This window comes from Siniperca chuatsi, linkage group LG5 (genome assembly GCF_020085105.1).
Source record: "Siniperca chuatsi isolate FFG_IHB_CAS linkage group LG5, ASM2008510v1, whole genome shotgun sequence".
In the NCBI taxonomy this organism is placed as follows: Eukaryota; Metazoa; Chordata; class Actinopteri; order Centrarchiformes; family Sinipercidae; genus Siniperca; species Siniperca chuatsi.
In genome coordinates, this window is record NC_058046.1 from 15,860,399 (window position 1) to 15,882,349 (window position 21,951).

Sequence of the window (21,951 nt, forward strand, 5' to 3'; positions counted from 1 at the left end):
GTATGTATATATGTGTGTGTGTGTGTGTTTATCTGTGGGAGCATCCATCACTCAGCAGGAGGAGTTCCAAATCAGTTGCTTGTGAGGAGAGATTTATGCTGTAATACATCAAATCAACAGACCTTTACAGTAAAATATGATTTTATCAATAGGCCTGATCAATAGTGCATGCAAGACGCTGTGTAATTATTACAGAGGTCCGTATCAATAAAACTGTCACGCATGACCTCCTGCCAAAGGCTATGGAGCTGGGAGTCACAGACAGTCGAAGAAAGGTTTGTGTCATAGCCCTGAGATGTTTGATTACCTGTACATAAGGTCATGTCTTTGATGTACCATAACTTATCAGGACATCTTGGCTGAGATGAGAGTCAGGCAAGGAAAGTTTTACCAGCAGTGACAATCTACTGCATAGCAACACATTTAAAGCTATATGTATAAGATGCATTTTACTAACAGTTAATACTGCCAGGTCTGTTTAAAAACTGCCATTGTTAGTGAATTCTGTTTCCTTGCACCTTTGAAGACATTAGATTATAAATGAGAGAGACACAGATGACTGTCTTTACTGGAGTGAGGATCATTTCTCTAGAAGCAAGGCAATCCAAGAGTGGAAGAAAGACTGTCAAAAAGAGCTTTGTATTACACTGTAGTGGGAGCACTCTACATTAACACACACACATACAGTCACATACACACATATACAGTACACCAGAGAGAGAGCGTGAGGCAGGGACCAATGAGGCAGTTTATATCGGGATTTTGTTTCACAGCCACGGCCTCCTGGGAGAGAGGGGTCTGCCAATAACACTTAAGAGACAGAGCAGGAAAAGTAAGTGCTTTTATTACAGCTCATCACTCATGTAATTTCTGGCAGCATTTGTGATTACAGATCAAGTGATTGACTAACTACACATTCGGCAGCTGAGTTATGAACCGGGTGCCTACCATTCCAGCCCTGGCAGATTTTCCGTGTCAGCTGTAACTCATCCTCTCCCAGGGTGCTAAATCAAAGAGCACACTGCAGCCGGAAGAGTTAAATAATAAGTTGAGCTTTATTGTAAATCTGTCAGAAATTAAACCTGCACGGACGTGGTCTCAGCCCTGATGTTGTACTGCATGGGGTGAAGAGACTGGATGGAGGGGATTAATAGAGGCTCCGATGGAGGTATTGATGGATGACAGGTGAAGTGGGTGTGTATGCGTGCATGTGTTTGTGTATGGGTGTGCGTATGTGTGTATAAGGGGTGGGATTGAATCACCCTGGGGTTAGGTAGAGAGCACGGCTCAGGGTGTTTAATCGACAGGTCTCACCTTGAATCGATTGGCAGGAGTCTCGCAGGGCGAAAACGTGATACACACAACCAACACTTACTCACACACACCAAAACAAACCATAGGGAGTGTAAGAGACGATGGGGTGGGATCAGGGCGGATGTATCAATGCCATCAGTACTGCATGCCTGTATGTAGTAAGTATTGGGTTAGTACTCACAAAAGCAAATCTAAGACTCAATTCAGAAATACTTTTATTATTTTACTCATCACTCTCCTAGAGCAGCAAATAACCTTTTTAAACACCTTTGCTTAGGTTCACAAAATTAACATTAGTATCTTTTTTACCTTTAAAAACTGGGATCAAGATAATAAATAGCTTTGATGTCCATATGTATTCTTTGTCCAACTGAAATGACAACTACTGTGATGAAAGCAAAACAGGAATAATAACATATCCACTCAATATTTCAACATAACTCATAACTTACGGGTAGTACAGTAACACAGTATTACACAGTGCCGAGTTATTGACAAAAGGTCCTTTTTGTTGAATGTAGATGATGAAAAAAAAAAACATCAAATGCGCCATTTATAATGAAATCCTGACAAGAGGAATTACCATGGGGTTGTGGTCTGCACTGTGGCAAAGAACCAGTTTGCATAGAGTATAAGGCTAATGAAGGACCTCTCTTTAAGAAACATCCAAAGAACAAAAAAAAAAACAAAAACAAAGCAAAGACACAGAGCAAAGTAGACTCAAAGGAAGCTCTATTTCCAGTAATGATCCTACTTTACTTTGAGAAACCTCATCATATAGTATTATCTCTGCAACAACTAAATTTCCTCGGTACTCAAAAGAGCCAAAGCGGCATGCACATGTGACTCATACTGCAGAGACGGGCAGCCATGAAAACACTCCACCGTGAAATGTCTTACAAGAGGCCAAGATCTGAGAGGGCGTTTTGTCTTTAATAAACAACATACTGTAAGTATTAAAAAGAATGTGGCTCAGTAGTATGTACTGCAAAAAAAAAAAACCCCTCTCAAGTTCTGTTGAAATGTGGTGATTTAAGGACTCTGCAGCCCCTACATACGGCTTTGACTGTAAGACCAAAGTCTAATGCTTTCAGATGAGGTCAAGGTTCATGTGTGTCGTTGACTGAGATGGTTTGTAAGAGGAGGATATTTGCCAAATCACAGTGTGGGGTAAAGTGGAGTCTGCTTTGGAGAGCTCTTACAGAGCAAAAGAGGCTTTTTGTCAGTCACCTTGGAGCCAAAAGTATTTATCTTTATTAAGTAGATAATAGAGTGCACATTCTCTTTCCATAGCTGGTCATTTTTGGGGACTATTTGGTAAAAATGCTTTTGACGCTGATGAATTTATGGATGAGCTGTGTATTGGCTGGGTGGCTAGTCGATGAATATATATTCTGATTTCAAATATATCACATAACCTGACATAAAAGGGTAAATATACACGTTTCAAAAATCAAACATCAGATAACTGGATCTGGGGATTCTTATAGATTTTTCCGAGGAGTGCCAAAGGAAGAGGTCATTCTTCTTTGTGTAGGACAATACCTGAATGGCTCAGAAGAGGAAGGAGTTGGAGAAAGAGGGGTTTTGACTCGTGGTCCCGGGTGGAAGGAAGGAGAGGACATCTGAACTTGCTGTCCAGGGCTCAGATGGGGAGAAGAATTGTAAATTGGAGACTTGAGGCCAGTGGGTAGACTAATTCTTGAATGGTGACAAGAGGCTACACTCTGAGCTGCAGGATCTGTACATCTCCCAGGAGGTCTGGGTTTGGGTCTGAGCCTTGGACCCTGCAAAATGCTGCTGTCACTTCCAGATTGTTGGGCCAATTCAGCCAGATGTGTAGATCTCTCCTGAAGAGACAAAGACATATGAAAAAAAACAAAAACAAAAACAATAGATGTGAAAACAGCCTAATTTGTCGTGAGTTGCTGGGGAAATTGCCTGATGCTATACTATAATATCAAACTTCCACACTAAAAGAAATCAGGAGGAAAAGTCCTACAGTACTATCTTGCTGTAAAAATATATAAAGAGAAAGACCTCATCTTAATGATAACACAATATATAAATGTTCTTTTGGAAGACATTTCCTTTTCTCTATACTTGATCAGTCTCTAGGGAATATAAAAGTTTTTTTTTAACTTCTTTGTTAACTGCTTAATGTTTGTAAATTACTGTTCTTGCAGCAGTCCACTACTAAAGTCACACCTTAAGCCTGCCAACCTATTTATGTATACTTGGTTCTTTAATCTCAGGCAATGTGATATAAATACTGCTTGTCGAAGTACAAAAGCACTTAGCTCTCTCAGTCATGTTGTAGAATGGACATAACAAGTATAACAAATACGGGGTTGAGAGCCAGCAGCCTTGTGACATCACCAGGTCATCCAATTGTTTCCATTCACTCTCTACTGTCAACTATCTAATAAAAGCAAAACTGATCCTTTGATTGTACTTACTGAGACAAATGAGGTAAAGAAAAATAAATTAAATTTAATATGTGCAAACCCGGATGTTTGTTTCCCTTTGAAGACAAAATCACCATTTTCATGGGAAACACACTAGCAACATCTTGAAACATTTAGTTTTGTTCTTTGATAACCACATTAACACTCACCTTACGGGCCTCAGCTGAAACTCTGCTATGAGCTTGTTGTCCTGTCAGTAGTCGGGGAAAGCTGCTGGCAGTGGGCCTGCATCGCTCTCCCTCTGACTTGGGTAAAAGATGCAAAGTGGTAAAGACTACGTCTCTGCTTCCTCTTCTTCTGCATGGTTCTTTCCTCAGCTCCCTTGGCCCTGCTGTCCTGCAACCCTCCCTCTCGTACCCCTGTTCAGATTTGATTGATGAGTGGCCATTTCCTCTCCTGTCCATCCCCGTTGCAGACCTCGCTACGGCAAATGCTGAATCGTGTAACGCTCCATCTCCCTCATCTTTGTTTGGTTTTTCTTCATGTCTTTCTTCTTCCTCTGCACTCTCACTCTCTTCATCTTTCTCCTGCTCCTCAGAGCCCTCTGGTCTCTCCAGACCTTGAAGCAGCTTGTGTCGAACCTGCCTGGACTCCTATCAGGAGGATACACAGTATCTGTTTAGGCTGTTCCTATTGTGACACAAGTAGCTTAAATGTACAAAGTAAATTGATAGGAAATAGACAACATTCCAAAGTAGGTATTTAGCTATACAGTATATCAAAGGATATAATTTGTGATAAACTGCAACCAGCCATGTGCTAATGTATGAACTCTAAACTGATTCACTTAAAATGGGAATCTGAGATCCTTTGCTTTGTTGGTAAACCTCTACTTTGCCAACAAAGCTAAACTAGAATCGATGCAACATTCATGCTCATTGTGACTCACTTACTCAGTGCTGGGCAGTAATGCATGCATTACTGTAGCATTACAGTAATGTGGTTACTGTTTTCAGTAATCAGTAGTGTAGGGGACAACAATTTGAAATTTAGTAATTAAATTAGAGTTACGAATCCCAGTAATGCTCTGTTACTTTGACAATTTAAGGGTCAGTTTGTTTGCGGTCTTACTGGGAGTTTGATGGAGGGCTGATATCAGTTTCTTCTCCATACATTCAGTGGAGAGACTGGTCCAGGACATGTCAGCTTGACGCAGGGGGTGGAGGTATAGGGAGGCGGTTAGCCTCTACCAAAATAGGAGAAATGCTGTTTTGTAAAAAGAATTCCTCCTCCTAGTAACTGAAAAAGTTTTATAATTTATAAGTTGTGTGTTCTTAGTTAGCTTGCTAACATTAGCCACTGGTAAGCCTACATTCAGGAATCAGCTGGGTTTTGTTTAGAGTTGGAGGGTGTGTGAACACAATGGTTTGACTGTGAGGACGGGACTTCTGGTGTTCTGTGTGCAGTCACTGGGGCTAAACTAGCTGCTGATGGTCAATAAATGGTCAGTAAACCCATCTAAACTGTAGGATGGCTGCTTGTTAAACCACGTCATATAATTTTCTACTTACAAATACAGAAGATGCGACATATGGGTGTGGATGCTTTGAAGGTGTTTAAAGGGACGGAGTTGTGCTGAGAAACAAAAGTAATATAACGAGTAATTTAACTAATTACGCTTGAGTAATTAGTAATGTAGCTAATTACTTTTCAATGAGTAATATTTAATGAGTAATTGATTGATTTAGCAAGTAAGTGAGTAAGTCATTGATTAAACTTTTCAAGTAACTTGGCCAACACTGGACTTACATTATCCAATGTCTTAAGACATTTGACAATGTTACAATAAATCCAATACTAAAACTGGGACTTAATTGGGACTTCAGCATGGTGTTTCTGGTTGACGTGTATGTACAGTAGTTACAATACATGTACATGTGTACCTGCATCTGTGTGTTTATGCATGTGCATGCTGCATGTCTGCATGTGTATGTGTGGAGGTGAGAGATTTGCCCTGGTAAGGTTGCCTTTATCAGTGCACACTATAATTCTAATTGGCTTTATTAGGGGGCTTAAATCTAATACCAGCTCTGTGCACTGCCTTAGGCTCTGTGGGAGTATGTGTGTGTGTGTGTGCACCTCTATTTGATGTTTACAACTCACCAGATCTCTCATAGAATGTTTGCTATGTAACGGACATGAGTAGATGGACTAACACAGCCCTATCACAGTAATAAAATTACATTCCCTCCTGTGCCTTAGCCTGGAGCAGCACATTTCTCCAGTCTGAGAGCAGAGCCCCAGTCAATAGGCAAATACAGCATTTAGAGGTTCAAGTCCAATGAAGCAGCAGCACTGTAGCACCAGATGTGATGATACAGACTTAAGGCAAGAGAAAAGCTGCATGAAACTGCACTGCAACATTTGACCCCATTTAAAAACTTGATACCAATTTGAGAGTTCTGGTTGTAAATAATTTAAGAGATCTCTCTCACTGAACACACACAAATCATTTTACAGGCATGCACACATGTATGCATGAATGTGCATCGACACAACCTCACACATTAACCTATGAAGATACACACACACTCCTGTGCACACATGGACATGCATGTGCACACACATAGATTCTACCATGCTCTGGAAACAGACTTCTTAATGAAGCCTTCCACAAGTGAAAGTAGAGCAGAAATACATACTGGCCCATTTCTGCCTTCAGTTCACCCTCCTCTCCTTGCTCTCTCTCTCTCCCTCACCTTATCCACATCATTTGTTTTATTCATGTTTCGTTGTGTTTCTCTGTTGTCTCAATGAGTTAAATCACAACCCCTAATTTATGGCTACAGGCAAAGACACTTCTACAAACAAACTGGCTGATGAGAGGGGATGACTGAAAACATACGCGCCGAGCGGTGTGTGTAAATCTTAAAATGTCTGTTACTGTCTTTTTATCTATGGTTATTTACATAAGAAATGACAACGTGTGTAAAAGAATGGCTGTGATGCAAAATGAAAAAGGCTGTGCACTGGAAAGGGGGGGGGAGTAAATCCAGTGACACTGAGTGGGGAGCACTCAGGTGTGGTGAGAGGATTATACAAAACCCTGAGTATGAATGACAGTAAACACCTGAATGACAGAGAGACGGGGAGGGGCGGGAGCTTGGGTGTGTGCGTGTGGCTGTGGATTTAGTGGTCCTCACTGATATTCTGAGAGGTGAGTGAATATATTCACCACTTAATGTTTTGAGGGCTGTGCTGTTTACTCAAGTGCAACTTTGTACATTGTATCATTCATTACTGATGTGTTGATTTACTGCATGTATAAAGAAACTGAAACAATGAATGAAAGAGGATTTGAGAAGCAAACAATGGATGCATGGGAATGAGGATGTCAACAAGGCAGGCAGGGAGTGTGGAAGAGGAAGATATCAATCAGGAACGATCCACTGCAAGAGTTAGGGAGCTGTTAAGTTAGCAAGTGAGTTACAGATTGAGCTATACAGTATGCGAGTAAGTCAATAAAAGAGCTATAGAGCAAGAAAGAGGAGGTGTGTTTATCTTACTTGCACTGTGTTTTCCGTCTCTATGCGCTCCGTCGGTGGGGGATTGCTGACAAGGTCTCTGAAGCAAGCTTCAGTTTCTGGGTGAGCACATTCTCTGTTCTTCTCTCTGCTTCCTGAAACACAAACTCTTCTCTCAGCACCTCCAATCAACACTTTAATGTACTTTTTCATCTTCTTTAATCCAATCTTTTGCTCATGGTTTTTATTTCATGACTTTTCAGTTGCCATGTCACTATTTAAACATCATTTAAAGAGAGAGTGTGTCAATTTCTATTGTGCAACTGAATAAGGTGAAGGCAGGTCAAACTACTGCATTATCAATACGACCCTGCTGATTTTCTTGACTTGCATGGTTAAGTTGGATACAAAGTGACATTTTTTGCAAGCCATTAGCAGGAGTGCCAACGCATTCGCCCCCTCTTGTGCTATGCTCAAATGTGTTTTTAACCTTTGGCTTAAGGTTAAATTCAGAAGAGAGCAATGCATGTCGATTCCTAGATCTGCTCTTAGTAAAATCCCTTACCTCTAGAGCTATATCACTGTACAGCGCTGACTCTACATGAAGCGTGACCCCGTTTCCCCCACGGCAACCCCCTCCTTCCCTTCACAGCCTTGGAAGATAGAGGAGCACAGGGGAAAGGCATGCCAAGGCAGTAGACACTTTTAAGCAAAGATTAAAGGTTTTTCTTTTTAATCAGTCATTTGGCAGCGATGTTAGCATTTCACCCTGGTGCGGCTAAGGATCAATTTTTAATGCTGCTGTGCAGAGAGCAGACAGGGTGATTGGCAAGAGAGAAGGTATTTACAAAGGATCTATTTACAAATTTTCCATAGAAATATACAGAGGGCACAATTGACATCTCTTACAGAATTTTAAATAAGCTCTTTCCCTTTTTTCACTTTGTCACGAGGCACGACCTCTGTGAGCCCCTGATGATCACTGCTCTGTGTGTGTGTTCACTCACATGTAAGAATAATAAAGGAATCTACACCTCTCCCTTGTGTTGCATTGTGTTACATTTCTCCATGTTGTGTTGCCAGGGGCTGGGTAACTAGGTCAATCAACCCTGGTGTAAACACATCACTAGAATCATGCAGAACATGCTAATGACAATGACTCTTTTTTAGTTTATATCACTCTACTTTTCCCACTGTTCTATGCCACAATAAAGCTTATATACACTATAACTCATTGAGGGATGTCAACGTAAGCGTGTATATATCTAAAGAAAAATGTTAGTAGGTAGCTAGCTCCCATACATATTGGATGTACTTAAGTGCTGTATGCCCTTCTCCGTAACATCTACAGCCAACAAAAGTCTAAAAAAATATGAACAAGTAATACAAAGTTTGTTTGTTGCTGTTCAATTAAAATGACTCTGTGTAAAGAAATGAGAAGGACAAGCATCAAATTAACTTGAACCTACAGTAAATCTCAGTGTGTGTTGAATGGTGGCAATCTTTGAGAGGTGGACAGGACAAACTGGACACAATCCACACCAAAGAGGGCAGACAATTGAAAGACCCGCACAAGTTCATGTTTGTACAGACCTGACACTGCTGTCCCTGCATGCATCAGTCTTCATATCCATCCATGAATCAATCCATCCATCCATTCATTCGTGCAATCAACCAGCCTTCTAGCCGACCGACCCACACACCATTGATCCAATGATTGACCCTGTGCTGGGTGGATCAATACTCTCTTGAATGGCATCATTGTAAGCGCTTAGGCACAATGGCCAGGCGTTTGTGCAGTTCATTTCCAAGGTAGCAAGGCCATGCAGGGCTCTAACCTGAGTCAACTCTCCTTTCTCCTCTGCTTATATGATCACAGCAAAGAGAAAAGAGGGGGCACAGAAAAGGCACTGAGTAGCAAGCATCCTGTACACATGCAACAAAAGGGGCAGTGGTCCATGTAAAACTACTTGTAATGACTTACGGCTGTGGATACAGCAGGTTTACGGACACATAACTGTACTGTTACACAGGAAAGTAGACACACAACAGTTATAGCATACATTGAAACATGTATAGATGAAATAAGCCATGTGTGATGGTGCATATCAACATAATGAGGTGCAAACTGAGGGTTAAGTTAAACTGAGCCATGCCACACAAGACAAACATTTTATCTTTACTTCCACCTCAGATAACTCTAATATTACTCTATGTAAGTATTTTTTAGAAAGAATTACTGTAGATCACTGTAGTAAAGGTATTGCTACATATTAACCTGGAGGAGCAGTAGTATTCAGTAGACTCATGTTCAGTATATCACTGTGTAGCCTATTGTGGTTTGGTGTGCATACAGAAACCCTGTTGGGGTAGAGCTGGGGCTGGGTCTTGGCATTAAATGACTGGGACTCTGACAAGTCTCGGAGTTCTGTCACTGCGGTTCACAGGTCTTGTTAGCCAAGGTGTCGGCAGGGGTGGAAATGACTGTGTGTGAGTGTGTCTGTGTGTGTGTATACGTGTGTGAGGTGAACTTTAGACAGCACTCCTACCTCCACCTCCTCACCTGACACCAGCAATAAAACTAAACAGACCAAGGTGCTATGCTGTGTGTGTGAGTCAGTGTGCTATGCTGTGTGTGTGGATGTGCACATGGGGAAAAAACGGGCATGTGTGCTGCAGGGTTGTTGCTGCTGTCACCAATTTGCTGGGGCCTCCAGACGGGAGTAGGAGCAAGGTGACGGAGCTATGGCTTGATAAACACAGAAGCCCTGCTTCGATTTCCCATCCAGTCCACTTTGGAAACACATGGCTCTTCCTGGGCACCCGGGAAGAAGAAGGAGGAGGAGGAGGAGGGGGCAAAAGGGGAGGAACAAGGAGAGCCACAAGAGAGACATAGTGATGGGTATGCAGTGAGGGAGAATAGCAGTTAGAAGGAAGGCTGTGGGAGGGAGTGATAGGGGGGAAGTAGAGGGAGTGGTAGAGTTTGGAAGAGGGTAGAAAGAGGTGACAGGCCTGGTGGGATCAGGTGTATTGACTTCCAAAGAGGTGACAGACCTTCCATGCTTCCATAGACTGACAACACAGAGAGAAAAAGAAAGATTAAGGAAGGAGAGGAAAAATGAAAAAGAGAGGGATGTGACTTATGAGTAATATGAGTGATCCCTGAAACAACTTACACATTCAAAAAGATTCTTTAAAAACAGTAAAAAAAGAAACATACACCCTCAACCTACTCTTCTTAGTCCCCCTCTCTCAATCTTTCATTCTCCCATTTCCTCCAGGTCTTTTTGCTTGGAAACAACTTGCAGTGTTCCGCCTTTCAACTGGCATCAGAAGTTTAAAGACCAGCAGAGGAGCGTCAGTGAGGGAGGTGAGGCACCAAACTCCCCTCTGCCCCCTAGAGAGTTAAGGAGATCACATTTTAACCCCCCCCCCCGCTGCTCCTCTACTCCATGCCTTAATACCAACATAAGAGGACAAGTGTGGGCTCTAAGCACCAGTGATCAAACACGAGCGGCTGCTGGGTGCTCTAGGCTCAGGACGGTTGGCCTAATAGGATTGGAAGCCCCCAGGTGAGCCAAAGGACACCTCCAATCAGCGTGATTAGCAAAAGGCTGAGCAGCATTTCTAGCTATAGCACTGAGTGACGTACAGTACTAAAAGGATCACATGGGTTGTGGAGAAAGCAAGCAAGTCATGGAGTGAAGTGTCATGGCTGATGGTGAATGTCAAAGTTTTGTGTGGGACTGATGGAGTATAAAGTTGCATGCAGTTTTAATGTGTCAGAATGATCTTGAGATTTTGACTGTTTGCTAATCATTATTAAGTTCACAGAAGGGTATGATGTGTGGAGCTGTGGAATAATCTTGTCTTTCTGGCTACTTATAAAAACAGTGTATGTTGTGTACATGTATGCGCACAGCCTTAATGCAAAACTACACATGCATAGGCACATATAAATGTGAGGATCTGCATGCTCACATAGTAAAATTCTCACCATCCACATGTTCACTCAGATATACATGCACAGACAAACACACACATACATAACGTGCCCAGATACACATACATACACTCACACATGCACAGACAGGCTTTTATAAACTCATCACATCCAAAAAACAATTACCAGAGACTGAGCTCATCACTGACTAAGCAAAAGTCATCCAGCGTGTAAAACACACAATATAATTAGCACACATCAAGCTGGTGTGTCCTACTGTGCATTAATGATGCTTCCCTCTGAAGTGAATTATGGTTTGATGAGTGAGAAAGTGAGTGAGGAGGGGCTTTGAGGAGGAGCAAAGCATCATTTGGAGACGGGGAAGGGAAGCCAGTGTGGAGGGGAAAGGGGCGAGTAATGAGATTCAAAACCTGAATTTGACTGGTTTACCTTTGGTGACCCACTCTCATAGCCCCAAAACAATTATCCACAGAGATACGAACAGTTAGGGATAGATAACTACAACTAGATTACTCACTGGTGAGGGCCAACATATGCCAGGTACCACAGGCCACATCACACACCTGCATAAAATGAAAACAGTTTTTAGACTTTAAAGCAGTGCAAAAGCACATAGGAGGGATCAGCTGAGAACTTTTCCCAAGATTACCCATCCATGCAACTGGATTTATGTATTATACTGAACTGAATGAAACTGTAATTACAGAATGAATAAGATATAATGTTAATACAATTATCTAAAGGTAGCCTCACAAAGATGCCCAATACCTCTTTGGTATCTTTACCTTCTTAGAGTGATGTAATTCCTGTTAGTGTGGTAAATAGCACAGTGAGGAATCATTCTCAACTATAAACCAATAGGATGCCAGTTAAGGACAGAAAGAATGTTCAATTTCATAGAAGGGGCAGAAGGGTGGGATTTCTTACAAATCTGAGATCGATTTAGTGGTGCTGGGGCTTTCATCTACTTGAAACTTTAGGAGCCTGAAAACATCATTTGTCCAGTCTTTCTCATACACACCTTTCTGCCTGCCAGTGGAACAGGCTGGGGGGTCCAGATCCTTTTAAGGTCTGGATGATCACTGACCCAGGACACACAGGGGATCTGACCCCAGAGAAGCAGCTCTCCACCTGCTGGAGGTATGAACAAAAGGGCGAAATGTTCAGACAGATACATCAGAAATACATATAACGTCACCCTGCCAAAATCTGTATCTCAACTATAGAAAGCAAAATGAGCCATACGAGGACATGCTCTTCACATGTTTCTGACCTTCTACAATATATCGCCAGATTGTGATTGTAGGTCCCTGATTATATTTACATGGGACTGTTGAAACAACATGCACATTTTGTTGTCACGCTGGAATAACACAGATAAGTGCCAAAAGTCGTTTTCCCCATTCAGGAGGAAACCAGACCCCAGTCTACAACAGATTAGCTTGCTCCTGAACCTTACAACTCTGATTTCCTCCAAATTCAAAAAGAAATGCCGACCCCCAATTAGAAACAGTTAAATGGAAATGAGAATTACATCCTGTCAGTTTGGTTTAGTTTAGAACAGGGAGTTGATGTACAGCACAGTATTGAGACGGTTATCCCACCCACACCCACACCCACACCCACTCACCTGTCTTTGTGGCGTGCCGAGCAGAGGGAGCACATTCTCAGTTGGCACACACACGCTGTATGTACTCACATACAGCAAACACTCAAGCATCCACTCACTCATGCTACCTCAGTCTGCCTATTTAAACCTGCCACTAATAAATTTATATTTACTGCCTACATTGAGGACTTTTAAATTACGGCGTACAATAAACCTGGCACACACATCTCAAAAGCTCTTTCAAGGGATGTTAAAGCAATATAGTAAGCAATTTTCCAAAGTGGATTACAAATTTCACATCCAGGTTTTATTGCACATTACGATAACTTAACCACATCTAAATGTTCCGCATAAATGGGAAATATGTGCTGCTTAATATGCTATTTTTCATTTTTTAAGAAGCGCTTTGCAAACCCTGCCAAGCGAGGGAGCATGCTGGTTTGTGTGGTGGGGGAGTCAATAATCTTTATGAGGTGGATTTTAATTACAAGGAGATAACTGAGTATCCTCCTCACGGCAAGCCACCATCAATCTCTATTCTGCATCAAGCTGTACGTAGCCTTGGCACGCACACACACACACAGACGCAAATACTCTTTCAGACATGATTGATCAATCAATCAGTAATGTATTATTTTCATCTCAGTGAAGCAAACCTTATAAAAGCATATGAGGCAGGCGTTGCTAGATGGCGTTTTACCACATACACAAACACACGCGCTTACACTACTAACACATGCATGTACACACGTAGAGAGACGCTGGCAGGGTAATCCCGCTAAAAAAGGTTAAGGCTGATGTTTTCCCAAAGAACGACAGTCTGTTAAAGGTCAGATCAATCATGTGCTAAGCATGCCTCGTAAGCAATCCATAAAGACCTTGTTTTAAATAATAACATTTTATAGATCACCTAAAGACATAACTGTACCACCAGGTAGGGTCTCACTCTCCAAATAGTCTTCAATGCGCCAAGAATTCAAATGGGGCCAAACTTAATATGTTGACTGCAGTTCATTTAATGAACCAGTGGCATTTCAAACGAAACCTCGCACACAGTGCCAGCAGACGTCTCTGTTCAACAATAGGCAATTCTTTCAGGGGAATATTGCAGTACAGCAGTAGGCTGTAAATGTGCCCTGGTCTTGAAACAAGTACAATGTCTTTTCTCTTTAAGTGGCTGATGTTACATTTGTAGTGTAACCACTTTAATTCCAGCTGTCTGGCAGAAGGCAAGCAGCAATTGAAGGAGAAGTAGTTGCCTGACACTTTGTAATGGTGTAAATGTATTAGAACTAGTTTCGTGGCAGTTCAATGACTCTCTATGTAACAGAGGGGAGATGAATCAGATTGCTGAAAATCATACAAGTTAGAGAATAAAGAGAGAGAAAGGTTAAAAAGGGACTCTCTGAGACTACCTGTCTTTAAATTTAGTCAGCAAAGAGGGCTCTGAGTTTAGCTTTTTAGGAATTACAGGAAAGACATCCAGGCTAGTGGAAAAGCTCATGTGAAGAGATGGTGTGGCTCCTTATCTCTCAGTCTTATTAATAACAAAGTAGCTACAGGGACAATCTGACATCTTAGCAGGGTAGTTTAGGGGATAGCTGGTTGAACAACAAATCAATTCATTATGTACATCATCTATCACATAACACTACTGGGTGCAGTACTGCACAATTTTGCTTGGTTTAAGAGATATTGAGAGCTAATGAGGTTGAATTTGTGCTCCGAGTGATGTCATTTGAGGACACTGAATCCTTGTAGTGTTAATTAAAACTCAATGAAATGATGTAGATGAAAAATTAGCATGGCTGAAAGCCACAGTGAGGGATACTGCTTGGAAAACAAGGTTTTCAAGTTAATAAGTTGTTATTTTATTATGTAGCGTGAATAGAATTTTTAAGTATTTAAAAAAATATATCACAATTTGAGATATCTGCAGTGACAATTAGCCATGTGGAGGTTTGAGTTAAGCTGTGTTACTGAATTGTATTTAACACATTAAGATAATACAGTTGAGGGTAAGATAAAACCTCTCCATGGGCTACCACAGCAGGTTGGATGCTTGGCTCACCTGTAATGGCTGCACTGTAGCTATCCCCTGCTTGTATCTGTGTGACCTCAGCTAGCTGAGAATAGCTGAGAAGACGAGGAGTGGAGATGTGAATCCTGTCGTCTCCAAGTCCAAGCTGTCCCTGCAAGCGAAATGATGACACAGTGTCAGTCACAGGATTAAATAAAAGTTTAATCCCAATGATTTCATTACTCATAGATAGAATAGTTAAATAAAGTCACGTGCCTAAGTAGTATTTCAATTTTGGGGAAAGAACAATTTTTCCGTTTTGTGTGGCACCAGCAAGTAACTCAGATCTAGTCTATTTTTCATCTCATCCTAATTCATGCTGCCCTGCCATTCCTGAATGTAAACATGTTTGTTAGATTTGTCAAACAGGACTTGTATATCACCTCTGGAGTATCATAATTTAAGTGCATCTCTGTAAAGCTGTGTTATTATATATGCTGTGTAAGGTTATATATGACACCAGCAACTGGCAATTCATCTTGGCTCAAATGGCTGTCACTGAGGAGGAAATACTGTTAAAAAAGGCACACTGCATATATCTTTCACCAGCCAAAAGTCGACTGTGTTTCATGTATCATTTACCGTCATGTACAACTACCAGGCAATGCAATCCCTCATCAGTGAGCGGGTCTGTGTAAAAACTCTACTCAAACACAAAGGCTTAATAACCATAGCGTCTCACGTAGTAATAGAATGCATTGTCCTCAATTTACATCTCTTTCTCTGTGCTACAAATGCTGAGGGTGTTCAATATGACTTCTCTCAGCTGTCCTGCTCCTCTCTTTCCTGCTTGCTTCTGCAGAGATAAAGGCCTTTCTGCACTGTGCTCATGTGCACATTGGCATGCCCTGGCATATGTTTGAAAGTGAGCACAATATGTGTGGGTTTACATTTCAGTGTGTGTGTGCGCCATGCAGTAATCTGGGTCTTTAATTGCTTATTCGTATGTGTGCTACTGTGAGGATTTGTAGATGCGTGGCAGCATATGTTCCTGCTGTGAGTAGGTGTGAGTGCATGTGCCATCAGAGTATGTGTGTGTTTACTTGCATTTGGGTACAGTAAGTGAGCAGATGTGTCTATACCTGAGTTTGTGCACGTGTTTATGTGTCTGCATGTGTTTATATTTGTATATGTGTATTTTTGTGTGTGTCTGAGTGAATGAGCACTGTCAGGTGCTGCTCCATGCTGTGCCAGCTGCATCTGGAGCCATCTGTGTTGGGGCTCAGTGGGAGGGGAGCGGATGACTTTAATGTACTTGAACCACAGACAGACCTTTCCCAGACAGTATGAAGTATGAAACCAAGACAACTGGGCCCAGTCAAGCTGAACCGGCTGATCTGGGTGGTGATCAGGAGACAGACACTTTGGTTACACCGTAACCCCCGGTCAGACTCACTGGGGAACCTCTGGCAGTCAGATACACACAAACACTAGAATCTGTTTGTTTCCATGATAGAATAGTAGTGTTTTATATCAGAGGACACTCTCACCTTTTCTTAGCTGTCAGGTTTCTGCTGCTTACTTTCTACAACGAAATCCAGGTTAACTTTTTTCGATGCGTCCGTGCGCCTACAAGTTTGTGTGTGTCCAAACACCTATGTGTGTATGGACTTGACAGAATCAGAAGACTTGCAACTTGACTTTTGACTTAACTCGTTTCCTCACTCGAACTCAAGCATTTTGACTAAAAAGCACAAGAGGACATGTCAGTTTTTTACAAAAGTCTCACAGAATTTGGTTCTGATCTCTGGTTTTGAATTTATGTAGTCAAAACAGGCAGCATATTAGAAAAAAACTAACTTTTAGGCTAGTTTTCAAATTCTTCTTTTAAGGTCAGCAGGACTTGTTTTCATGTGTTTGTGAATTGCGTTTTAGGTGTCTAGGATATATCTGCAGAGAAAATGGGATGAAGAAAAATAGAGAGGTGGGTCGATGAGGGCTAATAGTCTGTACAGATATTATTAGTTTGAAAATATATTTTATTTCTTTTAAAATCCAGCTAATGGTTGAACTATTTGGATATGAATTTCTAACTTTAGTGACTTTATTTTCAAAACTATTTATAAAACATGTACTACTAACTATTCTTGTTAATAGTTAGTGTTTACATTTAGAAATGTCATTCATTCTGATAAAGAATGCATTATGACTACTTTAGGACTTGAAACCTGAAGTTCAGACTTGGGTTTTGCCTTTATTGACTTGGGCCTTGATTGTCAAGACTTACATGTGACTCCCCCCTCTTATTTTCAATACATCACACAATAAAAATAGCAAGATATCCATTCAAAATGACAACTGCACTCAGCACTTCACCCACAAAAGAACAGCACAGTATATCAACACACAATCCTCCACCACAAAGAGATCACAGAGGCTAGTAAGGATCTTGCAGCAACAATATGATTAGTGAAGCACAAAATCAATTAATGCAGCAGTAGAATCAATAGGTGTCTCAGCATATATGTCCTGCAGTTAATTAATAAACAAAAAGGACATTAAGCAGCAGAGCATAAGACTGTGGCAACGACTATCATCAGTCACAACGTGTGTACTGATGGCATCAGCAGGAAGGGAAAGGGAAAACACAGACAGATATAAATGTGAGCATGGCACAATACCGAACACACCCACAGGCAAAGATGCTTACACTGTGTACGCATACATTAGAGAGCATGAGCATGCATAGACACAAACTAATATACAAACGTACTCATGCATGTGACCTTACACACATACACAAAGACATGTTTTTTTTATATTTCCTCTTTCTCTATTTTTCATGTTCACTTCTTTCACACAGAGGAAGACCTCTAGATCAATGGTATCAGTAACGCTCATTTTACTCTACTGTAGCAGCCCAGACCATATTATCATCAATTTGGAACAGGCCCAAGGTTCGATGAGGCCTGAACTGTGTTGGAACCAGGCCCGGGGTTTCCACCACCACCAAGCCGGCTCACTTATTATTTACCATGCCTGATGTGTCACCCTCATCATTAAATTACAGACAAGATTGCAATCGACAGACCGAATGGCCACACTGATCGGAAGCCATACCTCAGACATACATAAACACATAGTACACGCTATTGCTACATAGTGTGTGTGTTTGCGTTTTAGTTTCATGTAATCTGTTGTTGTTATTCTGAGTTGGTGTTGAAATGTTGCATGTCAGGCATGCATGCTTGGTTTAAGTTTTTACTACAATTATTCATGGTTTCAAGCACATACGTTTGGGTCAGACACACTCATTGTTAAAAGACAATCAAACAATAAAAGACAAATAACAGCGGATCTTCATTTTCTCTGATTTGTTGCATTAAATCTGCACTCTCCTCTTTGCTATTGTAGTCAAATATCAATCAAATAATTTTTCCAGGAAGATTTTTGTTTTGTAGTTTTGCAATTCATTGGTAGTGCAGATATACTGTAATCTGTAGCTCATCGCTGTACTACCATCATCTGCTTTGTATGAGAGAGTAGTTGTCTTTCCTTGCTGTCTACCTCATTATTTAGGCTTCTTAGAGCTCGTATTAGAAGTCTATTGGATGTTATGTCAATTCAGGTCTCTGGCCAGTTGAACTCCCTGACACAACTTTAGCAGACAGTTGACCCTGTTATCACACAGCTGACATTAGGAATCGAGACATCACTCCAGACGGCAGATGTATTTGTCTGTATTGGGTTACGGCATCAGTTATACTGGCTTCCTGGTTAATTCAATAACCCATAATGTGAAGTATTAGTGATAACTATTTAGATATGAACATTTTACTGTTATTCATTAAAAAGAGAAATGTAAAAGCGACTATTTACTCCACAAAACATCTGATATACCATGTTTAGTCTCCTGCTTGCTTTGACACTTATTTGCTACCTCTGTTATGCTGTTACCATATTGATTGTGGCTATGGCACGCGCTCTCTGACATCATTCAAATTCCTTCTCACCTCAATCATGTGATACAGCGCAGGCCGTCCGTCTTTTAGTCTCAATAGGAAGAAACAATGAGATTTCTATCTGTAACACTATTACCAGCCATAATAGGGTTAGAGCTGCCTGGGTTTACCTTGGTAAGGCAGCGGAAAACTTTATTAGGTTTAAGACCTTTTGCTTTTCTATTTTTTCTGCTGCTACTGATACATAAGAGCCTTTAAGCCCTAGAGAGAGGAAGATATCAGCATAGTGAAAAAAAAGTTCAAGATGGCCCCTCATCTCACTTCTTCTCCAGCAACAAACAAAGTGTTATCTTTCGGGAGGTGGAACCTTTCTTATTTTTTTGCGTGTTGACGGGAGTAGTTTCGGTGTGGCACTGTGCGGCTGATTACAGGGGGAGTCTTAATCAGGTGGTGCAGTCTGCTCAGGGCCCCTGGGGCTGAGAGTGTGCTACATCCTGTCAGACTGCACAGAGAAACAATCAATCATCAGAACGGCTCCAAGACAGAGGAGAGAGAGAAGGCAGGAAGAGAGGAGACATGGAGGAAGAGGAGAAAGAAAGAACATGATGAGGGGAGAGAGAAAAAGAGATGGTGCCCTTGCAGAAACGAACATAGAGGTATATAGACGCGAGAATGCCTATGAAAATCCAATGAGTCTAGTTAGACTAGAAGCCACCCTGCAATGTAAGAGCGCAGTGTGGAAGCCAAGGCCACGTCAAAGCTCATAACAACTGATGTCTAACATTTTCATTGCTCCCCCTGTCTCTCTAACCTTCACCTACATGTTTGTTTCACTGCCCTGGCAAAGCGTCATCCTCACTGTCACGCTGTAAAAGTGATCACATTTTGGCAGTAGTTTAAAACGACCTCACAGATAAACACCGAAGTTGGGAGGAAAAAGAATCAGAGAGAGAGGGGAACAGAGGGATTGAGGAGGGCCTAGGTTTTACACTCTTTGGTCGCTGTCAGAGGGCTGTGTAATGATGCGGCTCTTTAAAGAACGCCTTAAATGAAAGGCCAGAACAATCCTCGGTGACAGGTGGGATTCTTTATCTAACAGAGGAGGAGAGACAGGACAGGGCCAACAGACACACACACACAGCCTCACATGCACATCCTTTTGGCTATGTACATTCAAAGGGGCATGCACATACATAAACTACAGTAGATTCCACAAAGAGGATTTCCTGCTCTGTCCATGTGAAGCGGAGGAGTTGAAATGGACAAACAGCAGATTCCATAAAGGTGATTTGTAGAATTTAAAAAGATGTGCGTTCTTGGCACACAATGAAGGATATTAAGTGCACAAAAGGAGGGCTTGGACACAGATCCCCCCAAAACCTTTTTATCTCCATTCTGGAAGAAAAAAAAATCTTCTCAAAATGTGTCAAAAATGGAAGACGTTTGTGTGTGTGTATAAGAGAGAGCGAGAGAGAGAACACTTGTGATATGAAAAAAGCCTGGAGTCCAGAGTTGTTCTAAGTCTGCCTCTCCTGGCAGGGCCAAAAGTGGAAAAATGTTTGGCTCACCTCTTGCCCCATCCCCCAGGAAAAGACATTCCCACCATCTGAAAAAAGAAAGAAGGAGAGAGAGAGAGAACACAGTTAGCCAACAGTCTGCAAACAATTCAAGAGAGGCAACAAATAGAAGCCTGGGGTTAAAATAGAAAAGAAAAAGAAAAAAAACAAAAGCAGAGGGAGAGGGAGAGAAGGGAAATGCATAGCTGACAAAAGTGGCTCAAGCATCATACATCAAGCACTTGTTACCTCTCCCGGTGCTTGTGATTGCACATGACTGCAAACAAGTCAGTGATAAAAATCTGAAGAAAGATGAGACCGATCGGGCTGGCTTTAAAGATCATCAATCACGGCCCTGTAAGCTCAGATATTATTAGTTCAAGTAAAGCTGCACTCTTCCATTTTATGGACATCATAAAAGACTTTGGGGGGGTGGAGGTGGAGTGGAAGAGGTCCCCCAGTGTTTTAACTAGGACTGGGATGGATGTGTTTGGAAAAGCAGACCGGATGGATGGACAGCTCTAATGTAGTAGAGCTAAATGAATCACTCACACTGCACCGGGCTCCCCAGGGGAAGGAATGTGGGATGGGAGTGTAAGGCCCCACTTACAATATGTTAGAGTAAGTAAAAGTGTATAGTGAAGAGGGCTGTGCATGTTTGTATGGTGTCATATGAGTGTGTAAGAGTGTATGTGTGCATGTATAACCTCTGGTTTGGCAACAGCATGTACAGACCTTTGGACTCATCACATTAATACATCACAATAATAGTGACATTGTGTGTTTGCATTTAGATTGTATGTACGTGCACACACATTTCCATGCATCCAGTTGGACAAGTAGGAAAGGCACATCCCTTGGTAGGTGTTGATGTCAGAGATCACAAACAATCACAAATGATCTCCAAAATATATCAGATAGTAATCTGTCCCAGGAGGGATAATTCAGTTAAATTAAATCACATTCAAGATGGTAACAACAGGTGCACACAATGTGCTCAGTTTTACTGTCAAATGTGACACTTTTATTAATCTCCTGACGACTACTCCTTTTATGATGAAGAGTATCATAACTTGGGTGATGACTAATGAGTTTGTTAAAATATTGGTGTAAGTTGGTAAAAATATTTATGCCCTTAAGACACATAAAAACACTATAGCAGCATTAGATCCATGCATTTCATTAAGGTGTGACACACTGTGACCTCTAACAGGTACATCAGCATCAAGACTGTAAAAACTTTTGAGACACGGTGTCAATATTAACAGGGTTTTTTTTCCAAAAAAAAGAAAAAGAAAAAAAAAAGACTTTCTTGGACTTACAAACTTAACATAAGTTCCCCGACGCAAAGTAGGGTAATGAACACATTGATAAAGTCTGCATTATAGAAAAGGATCTGAATATTACTTGTTTGTATATGTTTTAAAGTGTGCGTACCCTGACACCTGCTGACACACAGACAACTGAAACAAGATTTTTTCTAAATGATGTGTATCATATTATCTGACGAAGATTATCTGCTCCTGAATGTTACTTTTTTCAGTCAGCCAATACATGCAATACTATAATGAGTTTAAAAATATTATGATCCACG

General features: G+C 41.3%; 1 protein-coding gene across 2 annotated transcripts in view; it reads right to left on the reverse strand.

Moving 5' to 3' along the window:
• Positions 1–1,512: 1,512 nt before the first annotated feature.
• LOC122876393 (E3 ubiquitin-protein ligase HERC2-like) overlaps positions 1,513–21,951 on the reverse strand; it is a 292,777-nt gene continuing 272,338 nt past the window's right edge. The window contains exons 8-14 of one of the 2 annotated variants that reach the window (XM_044196685.1): positions 20,370–20,407; positions 14,891–15,011; positions 12,232–12,344; positions 11,728–11,773; positions 7,289–7,401; positions 3,932–4,375; positions 1,513–3,164 (exon numbers count right to left, since the gene is read on the reverse strand). In XM_044196685.1, the coding sequence (XP_044052620.1) occupies positions 2,799–3,164; positions 3,932–4,375; positions 7,289–7,401; positions 11,728–11,773; positions 12,232–12,344; positions 14,891–15,011; positions 20,370–20,407 (1,241 nt within the window). In that variant the 3' untranslated portion in view covers positions 1,513–2,798. Of the gene's footprint in view, positions 3,165–3,931; positions 4,376–7,287; positions 7,402–8,839; positions 10,319–11,727; positions 11,774–12,231; positions 12,345–14,890; positions 15,012–20,369; positions 20,408–21,951 lie in introns of those variants that run through there. The other variant, XR_006378068.1, reaches the window with a different exon arrangement.